This window comes from Takifugu flavidus, chromosome 10, assembly GCF_003711565.1.
Source record: "Takifugu flavidus isolate HTHZ2018 chromosome 10, ASM371156v2, whole genome shotgun sequence".
Taxonomy (NCBI): Eukaryota; Metazoa; Chordata; class Actinopteri; order Tetraodontiformes; family Tetraodontidae; genus Takifugu; species Takifugu flavidus.
The window spans coordinates 9,245,717-9,266,342 of NC_079529.1; the positions used below are offsets into that span (position 1 = coordinate 9,245,717).

At 45.0% G+C, this 20,626-nt stretch overlaps 4 protein-coding genes across 4 annotated transcripts in view; 1 reads left to right on the forward strand and 3 right to left on the reverse strand.

Moving 5' to 3' along the window:
* spire1b (spire-type actin nucleation factor 1b) overlaps nucleotides 1-3,586 on the reverse strand; it is a 54,404-nt gene extending 50,818 nt beyond the window's left edge. The window contains 2 exon segments of the mRNA XM_057045680.1: nucleotides 995-1,023; nucleotides 2,979-3,586. Of these exon segments, the coding sequence (XP_056901660.1) occupies nucleotides 995-1,023; nucleotides 2,979-3,333 (384 nt within the window). The 5' untranslated portion in view covers nucleotides 3,334-3,586.
* A 522-nt stretch (nucleotides 3,587-4,108) lies between these two features.
* LOC130532810 (V-type proton ATPase subunit C 1-A-like) lies at nucleotides 4,109-9,387 on the reverse strand. The gene is made up of 13 exons (XM_057045683.1): nucleotides 9,198-9,387; nucleotides 8,605-8,756; nucleotides 7,958-8,025; nucleotides 7,270-7,355; nucleotides 6,901-6,995; nucleotides 6,714-6,805; nucleotides 6,475-6,573; nucleotides 6,190-6,258; nucleotides 5,984-6,076; nucleotides 5,802-5,895; nucleotides 5,330-5,427; nucleotides 5,112-5,238; nucleotides 4,109-4,709 (listed from the first exon to the last, which is right to left on the reverse strand). Exons 2-13 carry the CDS (start codon nucleotides 8,734-8,736, stop codon nucleotides 4,611-4,613), a joined length of 1,152 nt encoding a protein of 383 aa, XP_056901663.1. The 5' UTR covers nucleotides 8,737-8,756; nucleotides 9,198-9,387; the 3' UTR covers nucleotides 4,109-4,610.
* Nucleotides 9,388-12,745: 3,358 nt separating this feature from the next.
* Nucleotides 12,746-17,419, forward strand: LOC130532807 (antizyme inhibitor 1-like). The gene is made up of 12 exons (XM_057045681.1): nucleotides 12,746-12,951; nucleotides 13,305-13,426; nucleotides 14,118-14,327; nucleotides 14,419-14,592; nucleotides 14,801-14,973; nucleotides 15,102-15,236; nucleotides 15,358-15,439; nucleotides 15,534-15,608; nucleotides 15,786-15,951; nucleotides 16,030-16,145; nucleotides 16,265-16,482; nucleotides 16,557-17,419. The coding sequence occupies exons 3-12, from the start codon at nucleotides 14,226-14,228 to the stop codon at nucleotides 16,669-16,671; spliced, it is 1,356 nt and encodes a 451-aa protein (XP_056901661.1). The 5' UTR covers nucleotides 12,746-12,951; nucleotides 13,305-13,426; nucleotides 14,118-14,225; the 3' UTR covers nucleotides 16,672-17,419.
* A 55-nt stretch (nucleotides 17,420-17,474) lies between these two features.
* LOC130532808 (Krueppel-like factor 10) lies at nucleotides 17,475-19,908 on the reverse strand. The gene is made up of 4 exons (XM_057045682.1): nucleotides 19,755-19,908; nucleotides 19,060-19,288; nucleotides 18,085-18,976; nucleotides 17,475-18,019 (listed from the first exon to the last, which is right to left on the reverse strand). Exons 2-4 carry the CDS (start codon nucleotides 19,210-19,212, stop codon nucleotides 17,796-17,798), a joined length of 1,269 nt encoding a protein of 422 aa, XP_056901662.1. The 5' UTR covers nucleotides 19,213-19,288; nucleotides 19,755-19,908; the 3' UTR covers nucleotides 17,475-17,795.
* Between the last annotated feature and the right edge of the window lie 718 nt (nucleotides 19,909-20,626).

Here is a 20,626-nt window from a genome sequence, read left to right on the forward strand (position 1 = left end):
TTTACATTTTTTCGTGACCAGGCCCAACCTAGAACAATTCTGAAACTACTTGTGAATCGCTCTCTGTTATTTGGACTGAAAACAGGAGAATTACCACTGGGATCATTGACACTGCACATTTGCTCTGAGCCAGAGCGACGTTTACGGCCACATGGAGTCCACACAGAAGTGATGCACAGATAATGTGTGCCAGCGTTGGCTGCCCGTGCTCATCTAGCTTTAAGCTAATTCAACACCGTACACGTGCAGAACGCCTCAGAGGGATTTAATGCTGCCAAGCAGCAAAAAGCTGCCACAACTTAGCAGTTTTTGACAGTGATTTTGAATTGTGAGTGTTCATTTCTAGTGCAAAGGTGCTTAAGGCAGCTTTGTCTATGCAGTTTCACGTTCTCTGCCTGCACAGTCCGTCTGTTATCACAGCCACGTCGCTCCAGAGCCCCTGGGGCAACGATAATGTGCAGCCCTACGTGAATTATCAATAGTATTGGTGAAATTATCATTTTGGCAGACTCCGGATCCACCACAGAGTACTACTGTAGCACAAAAACAAAGGAACGCTTCCTTTCTCATCACATTCCCACATCAATTATTCCATGGCGTCCCAGCTGTCGCCCAGTCTATCAACCCTCTGTGAGTTTGGAGGACTCGACGCTGTAATGTGGGCGACGGTTGGAGACGCGCAGTGGAAAATGGCAGGTTGCGATACATGCATTACATCCAAAACCCAACTGAAGCTATTTTAAAATCACACTGAAAAGCGAAGATGGATTCTGATCTTGGAATCTCTTATTATTATCAAGATGCTATTAAAAGTCCAATATTGAACTTAAGGTGCCAGCTTATTGGTCCTGTTAGCGGTCTTTATGCAGAGCTAAGCTCATTAGATTCTGGCTCTGGGCAAAACATTTCTAAGGTAGCACGGAGCACAAATCTCTCCAAGCATGTGGTCAGGAAAAACATGGAAGTAAAGCAGATTTACAGCGCAGTTACTCACCTCTGTTGTTGTGCAAGGGCTGTATTTACCTGCAGGGACACAGGAAAGCACCAGTCAGACGCAGAGCAGCTGTAAGCATGAAGCAGCTTAAACACGTGCCTGATCACAATGTCTGCAGGAAAAAGTACAGCCCGGCTAATGCATCTGAAGGTTGAGGGGAGCGTATGGTTTATGCACTATGGCCTTGTTTGAGTCCTCAGTGCCACTTTTCACTGCAATCTTCAGGGGAAAAGCTCAGTCTGAAGTGTGTCGATGGAAAAAAAGTCAATGAAAATGCCAACAGACGTTTCCAACCAGCCAAGAAAATTACAATAAATCAACCAACTAAAAAAAGTCAGAGGTGATAAGTCTAAGTTTAAGGAGGGCGTGGCTGTACACTGACACATTTTGGATTTTATTATGGACCCCTCTTCTATAGTGAAACTGGGTCGGTGAGTAAAATCCAGTAAAGAAACTGGGCCAGTGTTAATAAAAAATGCTTCTTCATCTCCAGCTGCTGTAGTACGCAGAGAACCTTGTGACCAATGACGACAAAACCCCGTGATTGTCTTCCCTTGAGAAAAGATCCCCCTGTTAGATGTTTCCCCAGCCCAGCTTTTACCTCATGAAGACACATTATGTGAACAAACAGCCTTTTTTGTACTGAAACACGCAGCTCTGACATCACCAAGGCGTCAGAAGGTCTGAATTCCACGAGGAAGCTTTGTGACACGTCCGCTTACGGACAGTGGCACTTCTGTACCTGTACAAGAACCGTCGATGGGGAAAACATGCGCCATGCCTCATGGTGATCGGAATTTCCCCCTAGGATCATAAAAACAAACAATAACCTTGTGCTGGATGTTGACGTCTTTCTCTTTCTGGCGTCTCAATAATGGAGCTGAGTCCAGCAGCATGTCCGTCCATCTGTGGGGAGCCAATTATATACGCCGCTAATGAACGGCTGGCAACGCTCAAACCGTCGAAGTGAGATGTGAGAACATGCCGACATTACGTGAGGGAAGAGTCCCAATCCTGCTGCTTTCACAGCTTTAGATGGGAGACGTTACAGTAGCCATCAGAGCGCACCTCTCATCTGGCACTGAGCCTCGAAACTAGATACATTTAAATGTAAAGTGGTCCTTCGGCCACTCCAGCTTGTTTGGTTGCTCGTGTCAGGATTGTTCATCTGAAGAACTTTGCCCACTGAATGTTATTTCCTTTTGTCTGACACCTTTAAGCAGCTCTGGGAAGTCTGCACAGTTAAATAAGAGAGGTATAAAAGCCCGGACTCCACCCCTGTGATGGTTGCCGGCGTGCGCCTAAAAATATCCCATTCATGCGGAGCAAGTAGACCTACAGGCCACAGCATCATCATCGGCGTTGTCTTCAGCATCATCATCATCATCATCATCGCAGCTGTGCCGCTCAGATTTGCTCAGGAAACTTGATTGTGCGACGCACTCGCTGCGTTTATTAAATCATAATCCAAAGCACTGACTCAGCACGGCCCTGTCTCGCACGTCCAGCGTCCCTGAGGCCGTCCTCTCATCCATCACAGACCAGGACGGAGAGGCTGACAACAGATCTGTGCTACGTGCGTTTTGAACGTGTTTTCACACATACACAACCTCACATACACACACACACACACCTATCTTTGATCAGACTGCTTTCCTGATAGGATTATACATGCACGTGCCTTCAAAGAGGGGAAAAGCAGTGAAAACATCTGGAGAACCATGAGACTGGGAGCAGTGGGGGGTCTTCACTGGTATTCTTTTGTTTACTGGTGATGGGGTCAAGTGTGAAGAAGCCGAACACTATTTTACATCTTGGTGCAAATGAAGCTGGTGGGCATTAGGTTGAAATAAATACTCTCATTATAAGTGCCTGCATGGGCCTTGAAATCCCTTCGGAATATGTGAGGACCACAACAAGAGCTCAGCTCCGTAATGGCCACGATTTCTGTTTTAAGGCGGACTCCCTCTTAATAAGGTTTTACCTTCACAGTCCTGGTGTTCCACCCTCACGGAGCCGTCTTTCTGTATCCTAACATCCCCCGGTCCGGAGATCCTCCTCGGAAGCGCCGCCGAGGACGCGCCGGTGGTGGCGGCCGCGGAGGATCTCCTCCTGCCCCGCTGCTCCTTCGCCAGCGTCCGGCAGCACTGGTAACACACGGCCCAAGCCTGCTCCTCGTTGATGGGCTGACTGTAAAGTCTCAAGATGTCCTCCAACGACAGGCAGTCCTCGGTGGGTTCGTTGGGCGAATTCATCGTGTGGTGGCGCCGCTGCTCCTCCCGGTGAGCGGCCGCAGCAGCATCCGTCAGCCCCGTTTGGTCCCCGCGGCGCTCGGCCATCCTTTCATTATGTCAGCGCAGGAGGCCCGATGAAGAGAGCAGGTCCAAGGCCGGAGGACCTGGAGGCATGGAGGCTTCCCTCTGCAGCGGCGGCACCGGGGCTGATTCCCCGCGAGGGTCACGGATGAGCGGCGGTCATGAGGCGGTGGGGGTGATTATTGCCTTCTTCTGCGTGCGCACGTCTGTGTGCGCTGTGTGCGTGTGTCTCACATCAGCACCGAGCAATCCAGGCGCACTCCTTTATCACATGACTCATAACACACGCAAGTACACACTCACACACACACACACACACACACACACACACACACACACACACATTAAAAGGCAATTCATTTCAAATGGATATTTATGTCACACTGAGGTAATGCATACGGACAAATACAATATTTGACAAATGTAAATTAAATGGATCACTACTAATTATTGAAACAAATACGGTCGCTGTAATTATTTACAATAATTCTTATATTAAGATTACATATAGATTATATAAGATGTACTACTATAGTCATCTTTTATTTTTAGACAGACGGACAGATAGATAATTCCAGATAGTGTGTGTGTGTGTGTGTGTGTGTACAGATTTCCCTGAACCAGCCTGTGGCTCTGCATGTGATAAGTCATCACAAGTTTTCACGCTGGATTGTTTTTACTATTCAGACGCTGTCTGCGTGTCCCATTAATCTGCAACTAACTAGTAATTCTAATTTCAATATAAGGGGAAAGACAAACATGTCCTTTTAGATATATTCACACACACCTCCAGCAGATGTATTTGTCCATCAATCATGTTTAATGACTCAATGGATTACACAATAATTAGATCTCTTCTGACAGCAAATATACACAACATGAGACAACACACACTCATATATAACATGTGTCTTGCACGGCATATGCAAGGATTAATCTTCAAAACATAGATCTGGTTGCCATGGGCACAGGGCCCACGTGAGAAGAGAACCACAGTCACAGAAGATGCAGCGGTGGAAACACACCAGAACTTAGGGAATGTCACAGCCAATGTGCAACTCTGGCCTGACTCCTTTATCCGTTTGTTGCTCCTGAAGGAAATACTAAAAATAAAAGTGTAAACAAATACGATCATTTGTCCTCCCTTAGTGGTAAAAGTGATGTACAGTAAGCATTTTCAGCACAAGCAATGAACATGCGGCGCTGTCGGACAGCGACGGGGAAAGAAAGCAGAGCTTAAGAGGAAGCTTGTACCAGTTAAAACGCCACTTAGTCAACACACAAGTTAAGCACCCAATAATTTAAACTTTCAGGTCCAACAGGTTGCATTCGATCTTGTAGTAGACGTAGGGGTAATATTCCTGCTGGCTGAGGTTCAGGCCTGGGATGTCCATTGCAGACTGTAAAAGAAAAAAAGCTCCTGTTCAGGAAGAAGATGCTGTTTCTGAGACTAATGTCACGCACTGGATCTACTTGTGAACATTCTGAAATGTTTTTTGTTGTTTGGTACCAGACAGAATGGAAGCTATGAGTTAATATGTCAAAATTAAAGCACAATTAAATAAAATGCACTATAATTTCATAATCCTGCAGTTACCACGCATGGCCACAAGAGGAAGCCAACATTATTCTCTGAAGATCTACATTATTTCATAAAAACACACAAAAGAGTGATGGAATCATCATATGCAATAAAGCGTTTAGTCAAGGCTACTTAAAATACATTAATATTTTATAGTGTGACATTTTTTAGTTGCTGCTTTGTTGCTATAGCAACTGCATTAACTGATCAGAGTACTTACGTCAATGATGGCTGCTGCGCTGCTGTCCAGATGTTTGTACAGATCATTCAGCACCTCCCTCAGCTTCTTCATGGTCTTCTTGCTTGGTTGCAGGAGCATGGCCTGGAAGTTCACTGGCAGCCCATATCTGGAGAACAGACACCGATCTTTCAAAACGCTGCACGCCATTCAGCTAATGTATGTTTACACTAAGAGACTGAGCAATGTGGCGACCGCACCTTAAAACAGATTCCACAAAGACCCGCAGGGCTTTAATGTGGATCCAGGCGATGAAGGCTTCACTGAAGTTCACTTTAAGCCATCGGACAAGTGGACCCTGCAGAACAAAGTAAAGGTTGGGGAGAGGCAGACAGGTAGGCTACATTTGCTTTCAAACCCTTTACATATCTGTCAATTGGGCTTGAATTTGCTTAAATACAACTCAACAAAAAGCCGATCTCCTACGTATTTCCTGAGAAAAATTAAATCTGTTAAAAATCGGTTGCCATGTAGTTCCTTTCTTCGGCCACAGGAGGGCAACAAACAGTCATGTTTGTAAATCTTGACAACAGTAGAAGAGCTTGTACCTCTGCTCCTTAATCAGTTCGCTCCTTGTTTGCACATGTTGACATTCAACGTGTCCCATGTCACTTAGTGTTCTATAAACCATTTAAATGTCACCAGGCTCAAGCCTGTCAACTAAATACTTACAAACTGCTTTTTCTTGTCTGTTGAGAGCCGCGCCATCTCCTCTTTGTCGGCCTTCATCTCCTCTTCATTATACTGGAAGTCTCTCACTATGAATCTAAAACCACAAAGCCAGAAATCAGACTTCTTAAGCTCATAGAGTCACTGCCTGGTTTGTTTATTTAGCTGGAGCTTTTTGGACTTACTTGTTCTCTCTGGCTTTATGTTTGAAGTCATCAACAGCTTTCATGAACAGAGTGACGCTGTAAAGCCCACTGTCACTGTCCTCGAACAGCAGACTGCAATTTAAACAGGCCATATCCAGAATTAACAGTGTGTGTGTGTGTGTGTATATATATATATATATTTATATATTATATTTGACCAATGTTTCAAAGATGACATCACTTACTCGGAGGATCGAGGCACCACCATCTCAGCCAGCGACTCGTACGTCTTCTGCCACTCAGTGTACGCCGTTCTGCAACAACAGATGATGAAACTACAGGGTTAGAAACTACATTGCTAATTAAAAGTCTCAAAGTGTTGCAATGGGGAAAAAAAAAATCTTAAAAAACAAACCTGTTTCTCAAAAATGTGCAGAGTAACAGTGAAACTCAAAAGGTTTCAAATTTATTTAATCATTATTACACATAAGAACAGCACATGACTAATGTCGCATGATAAAAATACTCACTTTGGTACAACTACTAGCAGAGTTATGAGGTACTCCGAGTTAAGCACAAAGTGTTCTTTTTTGACTATGTCGGCCAGGCTCCTGGTCAGCAGGCTCCCCCTGGTGGCACAAAACAGTGTTGCAGTAACTCAATGGCAGGTTGAGGGCTCCTCTGAAATATTGGAATTCTCCGTTTCACTCTTTTCCTTTGGCCCCTTTTAGAGACACGTTATTTCTAATAAAATCATGAATTTACTTACGCATTCTTCCTTTCCAGGTTTTGAAGGTTGCCCTTCAGGTTGTTATAAGCCGATGCTCTAGTCTTCAAGTCGTTGTCTATCTGGGTAACTTGCTGTAAACAATGGGAAAACAAACACTCTAACATCTCTATTCAGAAGACTTTGAAAAAAGATTTTATTATTGCTATTATTCCTTTTGGAACAGTACCTTTGAAATTATTTCAGAGATGTTCTTCAGGGATTGTTTGATGGGATATTTTGCCATGTCCCACTGAAATCTTGTAATGTAGGTCACAAGATCCACTGGCAAAATATAAATACAGCATACTTGGATATCAAAGTATACCACAATAATGTTATTATACTGTCGCCATGTAACTACAAAGATATAAATCCTAAGGTATTTGTCTGCTTTGAGTGGTTTTAGGTTTTTGGGGCACAAAGGTAACAAATATGTTGAGAAATATTATGAGAAATATGGAAATTGCAGATAATAGTACTGATATTATAGCATTACATGTTTCTAGCTTTTCTAGTACGAAAGTTTGGCGGTGGTGTGCTGCAGAAGTCACTGTACCTCCGTTAGCCAGCAGGTTCTCCTGTACTTTGTCTCGACTGTCCTCCAGCACGTCAGCCATGTACTGAGCAACCTTTTTCACCACACTGTGAACGGTGGGGAGACATCAAACACATCATGCTCAACAGAAAACATCAAACACTTTCTCAAAGACTTGTAAAACTCATTTCTAACATGGCAATGCTCGGGAGAACTTCAAAGCTGTCCACAAATATGAAATCAGGGAAAGATGTTTCCTTTTATAGCTTTATATGCTATAAATGCATGGACAAATCTAAAAAAGTAAAGTGACAAACTACAGTAATGCAATCCAGCGTAACTATGTTGCAAGGCTGATGTTTCACAGTCTCCTGGTATCTATAGAGGAAGCAAAGCAGGACGGTTTGTCATGGGTGGGTTTGAGCTCTGGGTGTCAACGTCACCAAAAGATGAGAAATGGCAAACATGTTTGCTGTGGATAAGTCACCAAGTATAAATATGATAATGAAATTAGCTGCCAGCCTGTCATCCAAGTGTAACTCGTCAGGTTTGGAGTGACCTGCGAGACTCAGGCTGATGTGAAATTCCTCATTGTTGCAGTGTACAGGTAGAGCTTTGGGAAGGCTAAACTGACCACATGAGGAGGCCAGAAGTGATACACAGGTTAGAAGAAATCTTTTTATAGTCTAGAATCAGCACAGTAGCATACCTTTCCACAAAGGAGTCTAATTTGGCCAGTTCATCTGACAGGCCAACCAAGACGTCCAGCGTCCCGACCTGCGTCAGAAAATAAAGAGTGAAATTTCAGTGGATTGAGGCCCTGGCCCAGAGAACTGGGCCTTTTTCAGTTGTGTCAGCAGGACTGTGTTTAAACAGTGATGTCTGGGGTTCAGTCTGCAGTGACATGCAGGGCGCCCTATGTGCTTAGGATGGCGCCTCTTTGTCCAGAGCCATTCATGCAATGCTAACAGTTCCAGGAGAGCATTACAGCCCCATGTGGGGGCAAGGTCAGTGGGGTTACTTCACCTTCAGCGCCAAGAGGAACTGAGTTGGACAAGCTAAACTGCTTCTGTCGAAAAACTTTCTCGATACCGAAACTTCAACATGCAAGCAATGGATCCGTGTACAGGCTGGGCCACATCCACACAATCCGCTAACTCTTGACAGTGGTTATAGTAGGTAAGTGGTTTCCATTAGCCTACTTTTCATGCATCAAGTGTTTAATTTAAATTTTGCAACTGAAAAATTCACACCAAATAGATTAATTGATTATCAAACCAGGGCAGAATTTCTTCATATTGGAATGACATAGAAATCCACCAGAGGCAGGCAGTTAAGCCAATAAACCCTGCTAACCTTAAGGTCTGGGATGCTGAACTTATGGTTGGTCGAGAGGTTGTTTGTACGTGTGGTGGCTGCCATCATCTTGTCCCATGTCTGCTGGCACGTCTTTTCTCCCGGTGCAGAGATCAACCAAAACTCTGTCATGGTTACACTGGCACAGGAGACTGAAACAAGAACTCTTCTCAATTACAGCGGGAAAACACTTATCTGCACATGGATTACATTAAGAGGCAGGACTCCTGTTTTACTAAGCATTTAAACTCCTAAAAATGTATCATGCTTAAGAAATTATGCTTAATCAACAACCGAAATAATGAGATCATCCTACACCTACACTCACTGCTCCAGTTCATTCCACACGAAGCTAACGTTATCTCCACCCCTAAAACACTGAATCAATTCTTGACGCAAAGTGCTAAAAAAAACATACGTTGATAAATTCGAATACTACAGAGCAGTACACAATCAAAATAAACCAGTATGAGGTCAAAGGAATGTAGCTTCAGGGGATTAGCCAGCAGTCCTTGTTAGCTACTTAGCTTTGCTATCAACCACATCAACATTAACACAAGAGGCAAAGCGTTTGGTCCTGCAACTTCACTCACCTCTAAATACCAAAATACCACGTTGTCCGTAAAAAGAATGTAGCGATATCCTCTCTCTAAGGTGTATTAATTTTCATAGTGGCTATTTAAAAAAAGGCAAATGAAGAGTAATGACAGCAGCATCAGTCAGCTGACCTGCAGTGGAAACCGGAAGGCCTCACGCGCTGTTCGCCTACTATTAAACAGCGACCACAGCTGGTGAACAGTGGTACTGCAGGGAGCGTTAACGTGTGATGACGTGATTCCAATAAATTTAATAATCAGGCTCAAGCGCAGGTTGGAATGATCTTTGTTAGCATGATTGCATTCTATTTTAGAAGATCGTGTCAAGACAGTTTTATTGCTAAAATGTACAAAAAATATTGTTATTGTATATTTATATAACCTTCTTTAAATAATTCCATCTCCCTTGATGAAAATAGGAATCCAAGAGCATTTTTACCTAATGAGGAGACAAACGTGGGTGGTAATTCAGCAGCATTTGAGGCCTCAGAGTAACTAAATTTAAAATTGTCAGGGTCAGATTTCCTGACATTGGGTGTCTCCTGGACAGAAGCTTTGGAAAACGCCCCCATAGGGACATGTTTATAGTTTGGTGGGTCTGGGGTTCATTGTTTGGGACACAATGCTCGGTCTGCCTGGAGCCAACCCTCGACATCAAATAGCAGGGTGAGCTTGCCCATGGCTGGCTAAAGGCCAATCTGCTGGGAAGTTATCAGGACACGCACACAGAATACAATCAGTCGGGCTACAGAACGCAGACAGCCGCAGACAGTGGTGTTCACGTGTGCTGCATGTTGAAGAGAAAATGAATACAGAATAATGAATTGATATGTCATAATTAAACTGCATGCTTAATGTCCCACTCACCTGATACTTACCTGGCGCAGGTGTCTTACTGGCTCGCCAGTGCTTTGCACTGTCATTTGTCTTTAAAGTGGTTTAAATTGTTAGAATTGCTGCTCCATCACACAATAAAATCCCATCTTGAGGCCATTTTTGATACTTTGATAGAAAACTGCAGGTGTGTAGGAATCATTAGTTACACGGCAGCATCAAACCCATCAGACACTTGCTAAAGAGATTGCTTTTATTTGCTTATTATTGTCCCTCACATTTATCCCAGAATAGTTGCCTGCTTGAGCAAAGATGTATTACACAGCAGACATGATTTCCTCATAATCTGTCTCTCCAGTAAACTCCATAGTGGCTACTGACAGACTTATGATGTTGCTGATTTGACTTCTTTTGTCATTTATCTTGGGTGAAAGGAAGCAATATTGTTACTGCTCGACCGGTATGAGATTTCTTGCTGTACCTCTTCACCACTTTGAGAGCTCACTATTGTTAGTACTGACAAGTGGCTTCCTTTTAAAATGGAGACACTTTACAATTAATGACGGGCGGGTTTCAATACAGATAGCAGCAAATTTGTCAAATATTTTGGGGTAATTATGACAAATATCTCAGGAGCATTTGCATTCCCGCAGCTGTTTGGTTTATATCTGTTAAACTGGAGATTTGGGGGTATTTGGGGTTAATCAGGTGGGGACTTTCTAAATCTGTGTGTTGATGTAATCTATTTGCAATGTTTGCAAATAAGAATTCCTGCTGCACAATGCACCCACTGGCGTATTTGCCTTCGCAGTGGGTGGTACGCATGTCTCGCCGTCGCATACCGAGTGGCTGCGGTGGCTATTCTGATCCAAACAATGGAAATCAAACATTGTGCTTTACTGGAAGCCACTTTAGATTCTATGTGTGATTAGACTAACATATACATAGTCTCATTTACTGTTGGAGAAAACAGACACAAAACACGGAACAGCTTTTGTATTGCAGCACAAGGAAAAGTCGTTGCCTCTGCTGATTTCACAATAGACTAAAAGCAATTGTTTTATTAATGCAACAAGCATTTATGTTTATTTTCCCCTAATGGGTACTTAAAGTTCACCAAACACTCAACCACTACTGTAAAACTTTTAAGGATCACGTTTATGGTGAACACATTCAGCCCGGCCCCATCTTGGATTGAAGGTTTCAAACACATATTTACATCAAAATATGATTTAATAATCCTCACACAGACCTGTAATTTTTAAAATACAGCTTGTGACAGGAAGAGATAAAAATTATCTCTCATCTTCTTGTTTGGGCCCCAATGTTTACATTAAGACAACAATTCTGGGTTTCTGCTGGCGTACTTTTCAAATATTGTATACATTAAAATTTTTAAACTCTATATTATGACTGCATTCAAATTAGCAAATTTATGTTCTAACATGATTATTGAAGCCATGATGTCATTATTCAACAATGTCAGCCTGGAGAAATGGCCCTTCTGTACTGCAGCAGGCTTTCCTTGGCACCCTCCTATTTCACTGTTAAGGAGGGAGACATGCAAATTCATCTCCTTTTCTAGAGAAAAAAATGGTTGAGGAGTATATTTTCAGAGAGCTGCATGACTTGTTAGACTCACATCAACAAACAGCTTAGGAACAGGGATATATAGTTTCGGTTTACTGTACTCTTGATTTGGGAGTCAACGGGGCAGTCTGCAAAGAGAACTGGACAACATTTTGAGCTTCCTGCTGAGCAGCCACAAATGCTATGAAGACATAACACAGGTATTCCTAACAAAATTTGACTCTATGATGTTATATGCGGCATCATTTTATTCTTTTTATCTATTAAAAACATTATTGTTGTAACCAGGCTGCTGTTAAATATGCAACAGCAGCCACCTGTTACTAGGTTGTAAATCCAGCAGAGTTGGTAGAGAATCGGCTCAGGGTCCTGCGCTTGCCGATGATGTCAGAGGCATAAGAGGTCACGCTCTATCTTGATTTAATTTTTTAAGCAGAGATCAAACATTACTTTTCTAGTATACAATAGTATGACAACAGAAAAGCCATCAAACCCACTGATCTACCCATCAACTATAACATTTGTGTAGACTGATTCGTAATTTCTGCCTACAGTGTGCCCTAAATGTTCTATGGCTTCTACTTAAGTTGTTCTGCTTGTGTAAGATTTTGACATTTATTTTAATATGATTACGTAAAGACCAATATAAATGTGCACTGTCTGTAAAATAGGATTGTTGTAACGCTTGTGATAATGTGCCTTTTTAATATTGGTGAAAGTCTAGTCATGTTTAAGCAACAACTGATGGGAACACTTGATCAACCATAAGATTTAATGTACATCTATTTCAAAATAGCTTGTAAGGCACTTTGCGTACACAGAGAAGTACTGTAGACAATTAACATAAGAGTAAAAAATAAAGGTCCAAAACCTTACCACTGTCAAAAATTCAAGATTCAACAATTTTAAGATGAGTGGGGAAGGGGATGAGATAATGATTGATTTTCAATCTATGATCATCAAAGGACAAAAAGTAAAATAAAAATATAAATTAAAGATATATTAAAAAGCGTTTAATATAAAGAAGCTCAAAGGAACACACAGTTTAGGTTGCAACCACTATTTTAAAACGCGAATAGATGTATTTTATTTTGTTGTGTAACCGGATGTGCTCTCATTTCCTGTTTGTCTGTCTGCGACGCGTTCGGAAGTCACAGATTATCTCAAGAAGCTAGTGCACACATGGTCGAACCCTGAAACGATCCTGCGATTTAACAGTATTCTCAATGGCCTTTATTCTTTCCTCTTATAATAGCCACATCACTCTTTAAAAATTCCGCCTAAAAAGAAAAAGCGTTCTCTCCCAACTTTTGGGGTTTCAGCCGACGTAAGTATTGAAGGCTAACCTTGCTTTTAGCACGCTACTTAGCATGTAGTGGCCTCGGTTTCTTGTAAGGTCTAGGTTTAGCTGCCTTATACGGATAAAACTGTACTAGAGTTGAGATTAGTTACTATAATTACTTTTTTTTAAAAAGAGAAAAAAATCAACCGAATGACGAAATAAATAACGACACCTCTTGTTGCTTGGCTAATATGCTAATAACGTCAAAACAAAATGAACGGTTTGCGATATTAAACTTAAGAGCTACTGCATAGTTGGGGAAACGTTACCTGTGTTTTTGTAATTGTGATTCTCGACTTTTTTATTTGGTTGTTAATCCTCTCCCCTCGTTTTTGCAGGTGTATAATAATTATCCCAAAGATCTAGGGGCAGCTCTATACAAAGAGTCATTCGACTTCAACGCCGAGCCACCTTGGGATCCTAGCTGATAGTGGACGAGCTCCTCTCAGGACTCATCCATGTAAGTAAAAAATGCAAATCAGTGCAATTTCTCCTTTAATTTTCTGTTGTTGCAACATTGAAAGAGTATGCGCATGCTCCTCTGGAGCTACACCTTACTTATTTTTAGATCATTCATTTTGGATCTATTTTAAGCATCTCTTTTCTAACATCTCAGCTGTTACTTTTAGCCCGGTTATGCTGCATCAACGCCCCCTCACTGGCAGTGTTGTCACAGTTCAGCATTTTCTGACCTCAGTACGCTCGCAGCCGCAGTCAGGTCACATCTGGTTCAGTCTAGACTGCGCTGGCTGGTGTATTGTGTAAAGTTATGGCGAGTAAAGACGTGACACCAGCGCCGCCAGTATTGTAACTTGTTTAAAAAGAACCTCTGTGGGTCAACAACTCGGGGATTCCAGCTGATTGTTGAGGGTAATTGATGGTAAAGTAAATGAACTCTGTGCCCCAGACTGTGTGTTTGGACAGCAGTGTTTCAGAAGAATACCGGTAGGTCTATTCCACAAAGCTGTGCTGTAACGTAGTGGCCGCACTTACTGATTGGATGGACGTGACTGATTTGATTGTGGATCTCATCGGGCAGGTTTAAGTTGCAGTGACTCCTATAAAAGTCACACTATTTATTCTACAAACGTGCCCCTTTTCCTGTCTTTCATTGGTCTAACGAGATTTTTTTGTTCTCACTTTGTGTACAGTTTATTGCTTGAGACTAGGACCCCAGGGGCTCGAGGAGGTGTGAATCAGATCTCTTGGATTAGCCACATTCTTTATGCCTGCCGGATTAGGAGAAAGCAGAGGACAGGATGAAAGAACTCACTAATGAATTACAGCATTCTGTCAGCCTCCTGGAGGGAAACGCCTCCCTCTGCGATGTGATAGACAATCACATTTATGAGCAAACTCTGGTAAGATGTATATAAAACCTGTTAAAGCACCGTACGATGGTGTATGGAACTGCTCACTGTTTTCCATTAATCAGATTTGTTTCCTTGTCAGGCTGGGAAGAATGCGTTCTTCATAGCAGATCTTGGCGTTGTAATGAGGCAACACGTTCGCTGGCGAACACACATGGCCCAAATCAGACCGTATTATTCTGTCAGGTGCAACAGCCGACCCACTGTTATCGACATTCTTGCTGCTCTTGGCACTGGATTCATTTGCACTAATAAGGTATTTTCTCGTGCATGTTTGCTGTTGTCAGTTCTGCTTTTTGAAACACGGGCAGTGTCGCCACCTAGTGGACGCCAAGTCTCAATGCAACATTTTTGATCCTGGGTGTAAAAAAAAAAAATGTTTCGTGGATGTTTTGTTAAGTCAAGCCTCCTGGAGTGAAAGTATTTTAATGGGATACTCTCTTGTCTTTGTCTCTGTGTTTCAGACTGAGCTTGAGCTGGTACAGAGCCGAGGTGTTCCCTCAGAAGACATCATTTTCAGTGGCGTCTCTAAACAACTATCCCAGCTGAAATATGCTGCCAAGAACGGCATTGACCTGCTGGTGTGTGATAATGAAGTGGAGCTGTGCAAGATTTCCCGCTGCCACCCCAGTGCCAAGTATGTGTTGACATTGAGCTTCACACTGGCGCTCATGTGACTTGAAAGCTGGAGTATTTATTGTGATTCCACTCAAAATACTTATTTATTCTGTCTCTAAGCCTGCCAACCTGTTTTTCTATGTTCAGGCTGCTGCTGCAGGTTTCAACGGAAGCTTTTTGTCAGGACAATGACCTGGTAATGACCTTTGGCTGCTCCCTTAAGGACTGCAGGCATCTCCTGGAGAGGGCCAAGGAGCTGGGTGTGCAGGTGGTTGGAGTCAGGTGAGTTCTGGAAAAAACTACATGGAAAATTAGCACTGTTTCAATCAAGGGCAACTGGTGATCAAATGTGACTCAGTAAAATCAGCGTGTAGTCACGACTAATGTGGCCTCTCTTACACAGGTTTAACATTTCCAGCTCCTGTGAGGACCCCCAGCTGTATGCTCACGCCATGTCTGATGCCCGCTGTGTTTTTGATATGGGAGTAAGGGATAACCTCATTTCAGTTATCAGCACCTTGATCTTTTTATTGTGTGTAGGTATTCTGACGACACTTGTGCACATTTTGATTGTTTTAGGAGGAAATTGGATTCAACATGAATATTCTGGACATCGGTGGTGGTTTTAATGGCTGTGAGACTCAGCTGGAACTGGTCAGCACCTTAATCTTTAAAGTTGATAGAAATGCACCACGAATTCAGTCCTAACATATTCCCTGATGTGTTATTACACCCATTTAACACAGCAGCAGTATAATTCAGACTGTAATAAAATAGCGACTCCTTTCATGGGATTTGGACAGGACCGGTTATGTTTAATGTCTTCTGCAGGTCAATAACACAGTCATGTCCATGGTGGACCTTTACTTCCCTCCTTCCAGCGGGGTTTGCATCATTGCCGAGCCTGGCAGCTTCTTCGTGTCCTCTGCGTTCACTCTTGCTGTGAACGTCATCTCCAAAGAGGTGGTGGCCCGTGATTCCCACGACCAGGCTCATGGTAAACCACCCGCAACTGCACCGAACTCCAGCTCGTGTGTGAATCCGACTTATTTTGATGTTTTGGGTCCGCCACCAGATGAACCATCGCCCAATGACGAGCCGGCGTTTCAGTACTTCATGAAAGAAGGTGTTTATGGCTCTTTTGCCAGCAAGCTGTGTGAAACCCAGATCGTTGCCCCGTCTGTTCACAAGGTGAGTCAACTAGATCCTTGAAATGCACAGATTTCCCTCATGTCTTGTGTAGCTTGTGTGCGCCCACATGCACTAGTTCAGGTTGTGTCTCCTTTTGAAGACGTCTCCTCTGTTTGCAGAGCACGTGCCTGGATGCTGCACTGTTCAGCAGCAGCCTGTGGGGTCCCTCCGGGGATGACATGGACCAGGTGGTGGAGCACTGTCTGCTGCCTGAGCTCAACATTGGGGACTGGCTCATATTCAGCCAGGCGGGGGCCTACAGCCTGGGTCAGCCCCTCTGCAGCACCGACGGCTCCCCACCACCGCATGTTTGCTACGTCATGTCCTCAGCAGATTGGTGAGGAGGCCAGCGGTCTTGTATTTGTTGCACCAGTTTGTTGGCCAGCTGTTAATACTTTGGTCTTCTCCCAGGTTTGAGATGCAGGACATCGGCATCACCTACGAGGGGACACTAAAAAACATGGCACTGGTTCCATATTTCCTGGATTCCTGTCAAACCGAGGCTGCGCTGTCTGTCCCAGCTTAGCAGTCCCTCTCTTCTGTACTGCTTCCTGCTTTCTAGCTTCCTCTGGGCTGCATTCCGCCGGGCCGTTCTCAACCCAGCTTGAAGTCGCCGGGAACAGACCCGGTTTATCTCTTTACTCTTAATGTGAAATGTTTTCATGCATATTCATATTTGACAGATGTTTTATCTCTAGTTGTTGCCTGTTTTGTGAAGTAAGATGCGTTTGTGTGTGAAACAAAGGCTTTGTTTTGTTGTTTCTACATTATACTAAGATGAAACTTCTTTGCTATCAAATGTGTATTTATGGTTGGATTTCTCTGTATAGTTTTGGGAGATTTTCTTTTTAAATATTGACATTCATTGTGTAATTGTTGTGTTTTGCTCCGGGAGGCGTGTTCACTCCAGTCTGATGCAGTAAAGTCCAACTGTCCAGGGTTTCCAAAATAGCCACAATAAAAGTAGAGAAAGGCTCTTGGCACGTTTGGGAGCGACGGCGTTTAGGCGGGAGAAGCAGGACTGTTATTCAGCAGGTGCTACAGTTGAAACAGGAAGTGTTGGTTGGTGAATCGGCGGACATGGAAGCATTAATTTAAATGTAAAGCTTGACCCTTCCCCCACTGCTCTGCTGTTCCTCTTATTTCTGCTTATGAGGAAAGTAATTGTTTCAGCAACTGCATCCCTCAAGCTACAGAACCATCCTTGCCTCGCGTGTAAGGCAGGAAAATGTACCTGAGGTTTCTCAGAACACTAATAAACATCCTTGACAGAACCGTGAATAACTGTTTCCATCGTTGAGGCCTGTTTGCAGCCGGAGACAAAAAGACCTGATTCTAACAGTGTCTTTAATGGAGAATTTTCACTGCGGACGGTCCTGTGCAAACGTATTTCTCAACATTCTTTGGTCAAACATTCTTTGGTGTGAAATGAAGCTTTGATTAAGGACTTTCAGTGTAGCCACAAGCTAAGACATCAGTTTGTGCTCATTTGTAAACAGTCGTGACCTCGACACTGCGATCACAAGCGCTGGACAGTATTAGCACCGTGAGTCTTCCTTCCATTTTTTAGAAAAGCAAACGCCAGAAAATGTCACAGTCTCAGTTTTCGGCCTTGTTGATGGGCCTCCCAGTGTTTCCTAAAGTGCAACGTCAGCACAGCGGGTGGCTCCTCGTGTCCAGCAGGGCGCCCTTCCTCATGGCGAGGTGCCGCCGCGCGTGCTTGGCCAGGTGGTCGCTGCGCATGAAACGGCTGTGGCACATGGGACAGGCGAACCTCTTCTCCCCGGTGTGGGTGCGGTGGTGGCGAGACAGCTCGTCGGAGCGCGCGAACTGCCGCTCGCAGTCTTCCCACTTGCATCTGAAGGGCTTCTCACCTGTTCCGAAACAAGTTCTGTTAGCGTTCTCTGTGTTGTCTCTTTGTCACACTGCAAGGTCTCACCTGTGTGTGTCCTCATGTGGGCCTTGAGGTGGGAACTCTTGAAGTAGGTCTTTTTGCAGTCCTCGTGGGGACAAATGTGACTGCGTACACGAGACGCACCTGGGTGCGGTGGGCTAAGTCTTTGCTCCTCCGGCGCGGCGCTACACGGCGCCGGGGCGATGGCCGGCAGCTTGGTGCCGCCCGGTGTGACGAGTGTGGGCTGGACATACAGTGTGGGTACAACTGGCTTTTGGAGGAGCAGCATCATGGGGGCTGTGGTCACCTGACCCTCTAACAGGAGAATCTGTGCAGGGGGGGCTGCTTGGCTTTGTGGGGACTGTAGCGGCGCACGCACTGCAGCCGGCGGGGACGTGACGGGAAAAAGGTGTTGCCTCCCCAGATCTGTGAGGGGGTTCTGTGCAATGTTGGTGAAGGACAGAGACAGAGGAACCTTTTGATAGTAGACGGACTCAGGAGGGCCACCAGGGACCGCTGGAGGTACGGTTAAAACAGGCCGGGGTGTGTCGGATTTGTCGCCCACGCCTGAAGGAGGCGACTCGAGTGATTCAGAATCCAGAGTCCAAGTGGCTCCAAGCATATGTGTAAGGGTGTCAGTCAGAGGCGTGTGAGGTGACGTAAGCTCTGGGCCCGACTGTGCCGCCAAGCGCCGTTCTGGCGCAGTACCGCAGCTCAGGTGTGAATCCAGGCTCCTTGGATCAGAGCAGCAGGAGTGGCTCTGGCACTCTGACGTGTGACGGATGACACTGATACACTGGAACTGCTGCTGAGGTCCTGAGGTCTCCTCTGATGCCCCCCTGGTTGGACCACGAGCTGCTCCAGGTCTGTGCAAGGACGCTGCTGAGGGTTCCTGGGTGACGTCAGTGTGGTGTGGACTGTACGGGGGTGTCAGACACTGAAATAAAAGGAGATGTTGGAGATAGCGTGCAAATATAATGCACATTTTAGTGCTCTTAGTCCTCACAAGGGAGCCCTTACCAACAGAGATTCTTGCATGGCAACAGCACCAATGGTGGCAGAGTCGTCCTCTGAGCAGTCCGAGGATGGAGTCAAGGGTCTGGGGTGCCTGGCCCCGAAACTCAGGGTGCTACTGTGCGTCATCATGGACATCAGCGCTTCCACAGCCTCCATGTCTCCAACGCCCAAGCCCACAGACGGGGTGCACCAAATTGCCCGAAGCCCGCGCCTCGACTTCCATCCTTCCAGTCTGATAAGAGGAGAGAGCTGGGTTAAAGGGGGGGGGGGCTGCCCGCCGTGCACGGACAGTTGATCTGAAGGGAACATCTGCAGAACGTGTCAGGCTGCATGTGAAGACAGCCTGGCGACTGGCGGCTCCTCCGGGCTGCCCTTTCACCCAGTTCTCTGAGGACAATCTCACAAACTGTTCTGCTTACACAAACACAGCTCCGTGACCTGCTAGAGCGCACGCGCGCGAGCACGCACTAGCCTTCCCCCTCACATCCCAGGTGAAGCCGGCATGACCTCTGACCTATATACCCATGACCGTCGGCTCCGCTACACAAGCACCTCTAAAGGCACATGTGGCATCACACTACGCTTGAATATGTAAATAAAACCACCATTTCCTTCACTTATCTTAGCAGCTATCAACAAGTTGGAAGGTGGAAAAGCTGTTTTAAAGTGTTGTTACGGAAAGGAAAAGACCGACTTACGTCCAAGGCGAGTCTGGAATCCCCGATGAAGAGATTTAGAAGCCCGCTGACGTCTCGTCTTAGAGACTTAGAGTGAAACTCGAAACTAAACCCGGGTTTCTTCCCCGCGTCCCTCACGTTAAGGTTTCAAATGCGGTGGGGGGGTTGCGGGGGGCGGGGCCAAAGGCGGCACCAATTGTGAGCAAAGGTGTGTTCGGCGCGCGCCAATGGCGGGGGAAGCGGCGCGTGATCGGGGGCTGCGGGGCGCGTGGAGGCGGCGTGGTACACAGCGACGTTCCCTCCGCCGCAGCCGAGCTGACCTCTGACAGACTTTCTGCCTATTTTAGGTTGGGTTTTTTTTGCCTTCTAAACACGAAACGTTACAACATTTTCAGGTGTTGTTGTTTGCAAAGGCACTGTTTGTTTACATCATCAGAAACAAACAAAACAACAACAAAAAAAACCCCAAACTGTATTTGTACATGAGCAGCAATGTGTCTCCATCTACTTAGGACTGTAAAAGATTTGTATTCATGAACGCTCGTCTCAATTTGCCCGTCGTAAAAGCGGCTAAAATGCACCCAGAAATCTGATTGAATGAGCTGAGCGGGATTGTTCCCAAACCGATGGCATTCCAGATACTCGCCATCTTGTGGGGGAGAGGTCATCCCACAGGAGCTGGCGTCAGACAGCCGTGTGCACGAGGTGAGTGTCATCCGTCTAGACCTTCCAGCACGGCCCAGAGAAGCAGAACAAAAGGCTGACTGTGGGAACACAATGGAGGAGTACACATGCATTACGCTGGGATGTTCCTCAAAAGCATCCAGGAATGAGCGAGAGGAAGCAGCACAGTTCCTCTTGTGAAGAAAGTATCACGTTTCTCATTTCAACGC